The sequence below is a fragment of the Brassica oleracea genome, chromosome C6, assembly GCF_000695525.1.
Source record: "Brassica oleracea var. oleracea cultivar TO1000 chromosome C6, BOL, whole genome shotgun sequence".
Taxonomy (NCBI): Eukaryota; Viridiplantae; Streptophyta; class Magnoliopsida; order Brassicales; family Brassicaceae; genus Brassica; species Brassica oleracea.
The window spans coordinates 36141778-36150941 of record NC_027753.1 but is presented as its reverse complement, the minus strand read 5'-3'; the positions used below and the strand labels follow the sequence as shown (position 1 = coordinate 36150941).

General features: G+C 34.0%; 1 protein-coding gene and 1 long non-coding RNA gene across 2 annotated transcripts; one reads left to right on the top strand and one right to left on the bottom strand.

Annotated features, from left to right (window-relative positions):
* Positions 1-3157: 3157 nt before the first annotated feature.
* On the bottom strand, positions 3158-4307 carry LOC106299681. The gene is made up of 4 exons (XR_001261837.1): positions 3788-4307; positions 3621-3705; positions 3478-3540; positions 3158-3397 (listed from the first exon to the last, which is right to left on the bottom strand). It is a non-coding gene; the product is annotated as an uncharacterized LOC106299681 (long non-coding RNA).
* A 2303-nt stretch (positions 4308-6610) lies between these two features.
* On the top strand, positions 6611-8672 carry LOC106296522 (protein TIFY 11B). Its single transcript, XM_013732668.1, has 4 exons — positions 6611-6910; positions 7395-7524; positions 7651-7980; positions 8178-8672. Exons 1-4 carry the CDS (start codon positions 6757-6759, stop codon positions 8377-8379), a joined length of 816 nt encoding a protein of 271 aa, XP_013588122.1. The 5' UTR covers positions 6611-6756; the 3' UTR covers positions 8380-8672.
* The last annotated feature ends 492 nt before the right edge of the window (positions 8673-9164 follow it).

The window sequence follows — 9164 nt, the reverse complement described above, 5'->3', positions numbered from 1 at the left end:
CTTGGTAGGTCGCTCTGAGAGGTCGCTCCAGGGTCATCTAAGACGGTTCGGAGTAACGAGAACGCGAGCGACTTCATGGCGTCGCTTTAGGAAGGTCGCTCTGAGAGGTGGGACACAGCGACTTCGTGATGTCGCTCCGGGAGGTCGCTCCCATGCTCTGCTCGTTTAATGATCACCTATTTCACCTCCTTTGAGCTCCAAATGCATCCAAATGTCCCCAAGAACTCCATGTGGCACTCCAGTACCTAATAGAGACTCATGTATGCAAAATGCAACCTAAACATGTCTAAATCCTAATCTCTATGATGAAAATGTTTATGAATGAATGGATAAAACAATGCAAATATGCAGGATATCATTAAGCTTCTCCTATATCAAGATCTTCAGCTGAGCATCTGGGACCAACCATTGTGATTGAGCCTTGCGAATTTTTTTCAAACAGAGCGTTAAAAGACTTACGCGTTTGATCTGCTTTTATCCTGCCTTCCCATTCACGTTCTTAAACCTCTCTTTAAAGCACTTCTTGAGACACCTGATGCAAAATAGGAGTGGAGAAAAATCCGAACCGATCGAAACCCATTCAAGCCAAACCTGAGACGGACCCACATGTATTAATGGTGGGTCAGCTGACACAGCTTAACTAATAAAATGCTAATTTGTTAAAGGGAAATTGTATAGATTCCATAGATCTGTTGGCAAAATCTCTAAAGGTGACACCCCTAAATTCGGGTTTGACACCCACCTGACACTTTTTTTACCATTATTTTATTAGTAATTTAAACCCCATTAAATTATTTGACCCATGTTAAAAAATATCATGGGTCCGCCACTGAGCCAAACTAAAGTATATGTCTAAACCATTTGGTTAACGATTTATCAATCCAAATGATTTAGTTTGATTTTAAACCAAACCAAACAAACAAAAACCCGAAGTGTTTTCTAAATCAGATTAACTGAATATATTAAAAAATTTAAACCCAAATATTTAAACCCAAATATTTAAACCGAACCCAAACTTAAACCAAAATGCCCACTCCTAAACTCCCCTCAGTGCGTAACGTCCCTTTGTCTCTTAAGCAGTACAAGACTTCAACCCAAGCGGCTCTTTGCCAATGCCTAGTGGCTTGTAATAGTTATGTAAATCATATTTTTACAAACACACTTGAAAAGTGGGTATTCTATAATTAACTTACATTTTTTTTATAACCAATATATAAATTTTTATAATATATTTTCTCACGTTACAGAATACGGGTTTGATACCAACTACGCACCAAGCATATGCAAATCCAAAGACACATATGTATGGTCCATATACATATGGAGCATGTGAACAAGCTGCAATTAGTATCTGTCGGCGTCAAAGCATAAATTTGCTTTCATCCATTGTCGTGAGGGACCTAGTTAGGCCTTATCGAATGTTTGACACGTAAACTTTCTATTTGGCCTTCACACACTATAATGGTTAATGCAAACCAGTATTTATATATTATACTAGGGATATTCCGGCGCTACGCGCCGGGTTCGGACGTTGTTTTCTCTTATGAATTCAATTAGTTTAATTGTTCTATTTTTTAGTTGTTAATCTAATCTACGTACACTTAATAGTTCTTGACAATTAAGAATTGAGAGTCCTGACCTAATAATGAATTTTATGAGTACATGTTAGGATAACTCAGACTTGGAGTCTTTAGCTTTCTAGGTCACGTTAATGCATTTTTGAATAAACAATAAATTAAAGTTTTTAAAATATTCTTGATAGAAGAAATGTAAATTCAGCTTTGTCTTTAAATGGAAAAGTAAACGATAACATACTCTTTTTTATCTATTAGCAATGTAATCGACAAATTTTTCCACTCATATAAAGTAGTAATAATTCTTGCATAGATGATTTATGTTTTGGAGGTCGCAATTTCGTGAGGGGTTTGAGTCTGGCCATGTTCTTTAGATATCTGTCTTCCACCAGAATAGGATAAACACCGAGTGTTTTTTTAATCTTTCTCAAGCAATGATCCGAAGTAGATAAGTGTGTATTCCCAGTCTAGGGTATAGTAATGCAGCCTTAGTAAGGATAGTAAGTGGAGGAGGATTACAAATATTGTCGAGACTCTCTTCCCGTTGACAACAAAACCTATGGGTCGTGGTTTACATGTGAGATAGATAGATATATGAGAAATGCCAAGAACACGATTGACATTTCTGGTGCAAAACCTTCCCGCTGCAAGAATTTATATCTAGTGTATAGATAGATATATGAGACTACAAATAAATTTTCATTTTTCTCATTTATATTGCCAAAGCAAATCTTATTTATTGAAACTGTATGGATATGTTTGTTTATTTAGTTTTGTCTTGCTTTCATTTTCCTGACTCAGGCCGCACAACTTTTAGAATCATATACCAGGAATACCTTTTGGTAAAAAGTGATAATATAAAATATGTGGAACATGTTCATAAGAATCATAACCTTCTTTGGTCCAGGAGTGTTAGAAAACTCAGAATCGCTACAAGTGCTCGTTAAGCCCCCATCTCTTTGCACATGGCTCCTCCTATCACGCCGTCCCCTCATCCCCAACAATAAAATAAAGATTTCATTCCTTAATGCCATAATCAGTTATAGAAATTTCTTCAACATTTACTTTTATAATTTATTGCCTAAACATTTATGGAGAGTTCTGTTCCCATAATTATTAGTTATGTCAAAATTATGTGAAATAAGAAAAACCTCAAAATTATAATGGCACATACCATGAATTGTTTCTGTTTTCCAACTTTTTCGAAAATATTTTTCATTTTTCAATATAAATATTCATAGAAAAATACAGTTTAAATGTATTTTGAAAAATAATTAAATAGGTCTAAATGGATATAAAAGACCAATATAATTATCATGGTCTAAATAGGCAACCTTATTAGTTCTTAAAATTCAATAGGTTTTAACATTTCAAAGTTTAAATGAGACATGCTTAAATAGAGTGGATTTACTTATTTTAGTATCTCTAACAACGCATTTGACATATTTTATATTAGATCTTCATAATGTAAAATCGTCAAAATCTAGTCAAAAGATAAAAATAGTTTAGTAGATTAGATTTTTGCTGGAAGAAGTAAAATAAAATGTTAACTAAAACAAATCAAATTATTGTTCTACAGTTTTTAAAAATCAATGCTGACAATCTGAATACGATGAAAAAATCATAGCCAAACCAAACTCTATGCCTGAAGATTTTAGTACATTTAAGTAAGATATGCAACAACTGCATCGGGAAGAGACCAAGGTAAGAAGTAAAATCAAAACTTCATGCATATACTAAACAGAGCCATCTCTAAAAGATCTTTTGGTTTGACCTTAATCTTGTCCTTTCCGTGAAACTTCCTTGGAGCATCTACAGCTTCTCTGTAGAAGAAAGAAAAGACACTTCAACCATATTGAAAATCGATTAAAAAAACAAAACATCTTGAGGGCTTCAAACAAACCTGAACCCATCAATGATCTCTCTGCTTTACTCCGTAAAAAGCATTGGCTGCCTCATCAAATAGCTGGAGATTCATTGATAACTCAGTGAATTATAATGTTTCAGTGATAACATGACAAAACTACAAAATAAAATATCTCAAACCTTGACCAACAGCTCTAAGCATGCCACAGAACCAGCCGTCACTGCTCATAACAATGGCGTGACATTATCCGGTCTCAACGTTAGGCTGCAAGTCATTACAAATCAAACTTAAAACTACAGTTTAGATGGAAATTCACTAAAGATATGCAATATACACAAACGGTTACATCGGCATTGTGTTCTAATAAGACTGGCTCTGCATCGTTTTGGTCATGGCCAGCAGCCCAAATCCATGGTGTGCCAGAATCGTTTTGAGAATCAACAGGAACTCCTTTAGCAACTCGATTTCCCCAAATGATAAGCAAAACAGAACACTTTCTGATCTTAGAAAGCTAAATAAAATAAGCAACAATATTAGTTAAAATCAGACCTCTTACAGCTAAATGATGCAAGACAGTAGCTCATAGTTCATCGCAGAGAGTCGCCCTTGGGATTTCGTTTCAGTGTAACAGTTCCTCGCAAGCAACGAAGGCATTTATAAGTGAAGCTTGAGTCGGTTACGCTGGAGGATGCTAATGCCCATTTATTTCGAGAGAGTGGGAGTAGTGGTGCAAAAGGCCTAAAAGCTTGGATTAATGTATCTGAGTGACAATAATTGAAGCCGTTACAGAGATGAAGGCCAGAGACGGTGAGATGTGAAGAGACACGGTGACACAGCCTGCAGCTCCATCAGCGAAGATGAAGCAAATCCTAATTAAATTCGGGCTTTCTAAAAGACAATTAGAACCCATCACATTAGTCAAACCTAAACACTTAGCCCAAATTAAAGATACTCCACGAAAAAAAAGTTCATATGATTTTTCAGTGTAAGCCACGTGTCCAGATTTGTCCCATGCTAGTTGAGGATGTGACGCAAAGAGGAGAGAGACAAGACAACTTTATTGTATAAGATATTATCTTACAAAATTGTCATCTAAACCATTTTTAATGCACATAAATAGGAATGGAACGTCAAATGGATACATTTACAAACATTACATACCAAAATACCACATAGTTTTGTATACTATACGATTTGCAGTCGTTTTTCTCCTTTCCGGATAACCTTACATACAACAATGTAGATACTAGATATATATGAATCGTCATGTGAAACTGTGAATCTTGCTTTGGTCCTGTGGAGTAGAATCGTGCAGCAATGCATCACTGAATACATACACTATATATTTGTATGTATATAGAGACTCATGTTGCTGTTGTAGATAATGATTTTGAAAAATCTTCAGAGCATTATGTTCTGATCGACAAGATCTTGCAAGTTGCGATGAATAGTAATTGATATTATTTTTTTCCCTTGGCACCATCGTCAAGGATATTTATTATAGAATCTTTTGTGTCTCACATACTTTTGAAATTATTCAAGTCCCCGGTTGGTGTTGGATTTTATATAAAGAAAATTCAACGCATACCTTCATGAAACAAGCCGACTAGAATCTAACTTTTTAGTAATATACTAGTGTTTGAGCACGTACTGCGTAACAATTCTAGAAATTGTGGATAGTAAATATATCTAGAAAAGCTAATAGCAATAATAAACTAAACTACCTCTATTTTACCATATTACCTTAATCTCGTCACACACAACATCACAATATGCCATCTTCACGTTTATCAATGGCAAGGTTAGTTAGTTTTACTTTGTCATATATCCATGATAAACTGAAAAGTTCACCCAACTTGATAACATTAAAAAAGTTAACAATAAGATTAGAACTTTCCATGTAAACAAAAAGAGATGTGTTAAATATTTACCTTTAGTATTCCGTAGTCTGATTTTTAGATATATTTGTGCAGTGTTGTTGCTCATTCCTCTTATTTTAAATAATCCATAAGAAACACTTCAGACAGAATCAAACCCTTTTTTTAACGACTAAACCAAACACAATCATACAAAAATAATAGTAGTATTACTCTGAGAAGTAGAGAAAGATAACTTTGACTGAAAAAAGAAAGCATAAAGCTATGTCGAGTCTTGATGCTACACTCAACCAAAAAAAAAACGAAACAATTGGAGATTAAGAGAAAGATTACAAAAGATGATGAAAACAGAGAGATTCGGAGAAGATAGAAAAAGAAAGAAGGTTAATTATTTGATTTTTTCTGAGGATAATTAATTTGAAATCATGCCATGAGAATAGGGAACGTGAAAGAATTCTTTATAGAGATAGTTATTTTATACAGTTATTTGATTTTGTAATGAATTTAAATTTTAATTATTATGTTGATGATTAATTAACTTTTATTGAATTTAAAAAAACTATTTTCCATGTGTCACAATAGGATTGGCTGACTGACTTGTGCATGATACTATTACTAGGACTAAGCAAACTCCTGAGAAGCAGAAATTTCTCAAAACACATATTTGGAGTTTTTTTTTTGCTAAACAAATATTTGGAGTTTAGATGCTACTTAAACATTAATAGGTTTCCGATATGTCTTGTCAGTTTCGATATATTATGTGAACTTGTAACAAAAATTCAACTGTGTATGCTAAAAACAAAAGGAACAGAATGAGAAAACACGCAAATCATGAATGAATTATGGGTGTACCCGTTCAGATGTCGATACGTGTTGGAATCCTAATTGTCACATAATCACAGACTAATACTTTCACGTGTACTAAAAACACTTGTCGGGGATAAGTATTCATCAATGCACTAGTTCTAATGTTCTACAGTCAATGTGTTCCACAGATTCATTCCCTCAGCCGACGCGAGGGCTATATAGTCCGTTACGAAAATGGCTTTTGTAACCCCCTCAGTTATGTCCATCAATAACAAAAATGCCACTAATACAAGGACAAAATCGTAAATAACAATAATTGTTAACGCCTTCCTGTAACGTCGCCGTCAACTATTTTCCTCCTTTTTAAAAAAAAATTCACTGCAGACATAAGTAAAACGTGCCAGAAGTTGTAACGAATATTTGTTTGGTTTGGTGACTGGTGTTGGATACTATTAGTTATTTGTTATGCTTATTAGTCTGTTTATATATTCGTGAGGTCTTAAAGCCACATAAACTTATTGACATAATATAAAAAGAGCATGGGGAAAAGAAACTCAAGATATTTGTAATCTTCAATTTTTACGTGTGCCCATACAAGAACAAGAATCTTGTGTTGCAGTCTCATCACAGTATGTCGACCGGACAAGCACCGGAGAAGTCCAACTTTAACCGGAGACGTAGTTTGCTCAGCCGGTACTTGAAGGAGAAGGGAAGTTTCGGAGATATAGATATAGGCTTGGCTCGAAAGTCCGATCCTCAGCTTGCCGGAAACAACAATCACAGAGGTATTTATTTCTCTCATTCTCTGACACGGCCGCCGACGACAAAGACCCAGCTTTTTTTTAATATTTTTTCCACAGAATAATATACATTGATTTATCATTTATCAAAAATTTAAGAAAAATATTCACAATTTCATTTTCTATAAATTCTAGATTAGTTTCTGAACTTTAGCAGTGAGTTTTCTCAAAAAAAAAACTTTATCAGTGAGTTAACTCAATTTCATCCGTCCAACTACGCTTAGCACAATCCAAAACAAAATCATAATTGTGGCGTAGCTATTAGATTTTTAGGCTTAAAATGTAAAACTAAATCCCATTTTTAATTTAAAAGCATGGTTAACTTATATGTAGCTTGATGACATACACGTGTATTAAATAAAATTGTTGTTTGAAAAAAGTTTAGATTTTGCAATTTGATTTAATTAAATTTGATGCTTGTGTTAAAAAAAATAATTAAATTTGATGTATTTTTTTGGTTTAATTATAGCTCAACAAAATGCAATAAAGAAGGCAAACATTTCTGAAAGCAGACCTTTCAAGTTGACTCAGAAGCAGCTTTCAGTAGGTGAAACCTCTACTTCTTCCAGAGGCAAAGCCATAGACGTCGTCTATCTAAGGTATCTAGTTTTGATCTTGTGGTATTAGACAAAAAGTCCAATCGTGATGTATGGACTACCGTCTACCGGCTACCGATGTATGGAATTTAACTAATATTTTACAAAATGAATTTGATTTGATTTTAGTGAACCGAGAAACGTACCGGAGCCTAAAAATTCCCAGCTGACCATATTTTTCGGCAGTAAAGTTATAGTTTACAACGAGTTTCCTGAAGACAAAGCCAAGGAGATAATAGAAGCAGCCAAAGAAGCAAATCCAGTTGTTGTTGACTCAAAGAAGACTCAGAATCTTGATATGAACATTAACAACGAACGCAACGTTGTGATTCCTGATCTGAATGAACCCACGAGTTCTGGAAACAACGATGATCGTCAAACAAAAGAGGAACATCAAGTCGTGGAACGCATTGCAAGAAGAGCCTCTCTTCACCGGTTCTTTGCTAAACGAAAAGACAGGTAAACCAAACTGGAACATGTGTCTGTCCTGAATTGGTCGTAGTATATACATAGATTAAGACCATTACCTTTTCTAGTTTAGAAAAGTATAACTAATGAGCTCAACTTATTAGAATAGTGATGCTTCGATGCTTCTGTTGGAATCCATTGTTGTGATATATGCGTTATAGTTTACAAGTTTAATATCTGATTTTCAGGGCTGTGGCTAGAGCTCCGTATCAAGTGAACCAAAACGGTGGTCATCTTCCTCCCAAGCCACAAATGGTCGGTCCATCAGTAGAGGCAGGACAACCCTCACAACAGCCTGCAACACCCTCAAAACCACAGAGACATAACGATATGTCGATGGAAGTGGACGAAGAAGGACGGTGTTCAAAAGATCTCGAACTCAAGCTTTAGGACGTATAAAAATTCAAGAGTGCACGTTTGCAGGTTAACTTACTGAGGATTTGAAGCCATAGATTGAATGATTTATATATTATTTCGTTTACTTTTTGTCAAAATATGTAATTCCATCTGGTTTAGATTCTTCGTAATTGTATTACATAGTCATACTTTCTTTAGAATAAGTGGGAAGATATTTTGGCCTTTCTCTTTTATTCCAAAAACATTCGACAACCTTGAAATCTCGTCTCCGGCTGCTGAAAGCAATGTAAATTTTCTTTATAATAGTAATATACAGATTTTATTTATATAGATTCAATGATAATATTGAACTTTAAATTTATAAGAAATAAGATTTCAAAATCATATATATTCAAGCGACACAAATGAATTACGTGCAATATTAATATTTTAATTAAAATTATGTTAATATCATTTTAGTTTTGATGTCAAATTTGCAACATTTATTGAAATGATGTTACTATTGTACCAGTTTTATAAGTGATGTTAATCCAAATTAGTGATTGTGTCAATCATTTAAATGATGTAAACTTATATTTACTATAAATTTTAAAAAAGTGATGTAAACTAATATAGATTTGTGCCAATTGCATTAAAGTGATGCCAAATAAATTAATAACATCATCGTTTGTTAGAAATACAAATGGTTTTCTCATATGAAGTATTCCTCTCTCCTTTTCATACCCTTTTTTTTTTATCTTCTTAATACATTTTAGTGGTGAGAAACTTTGAGAGCATCTGTGAAATTATACAATGCAATTTAGAATTAGTGTCAAACG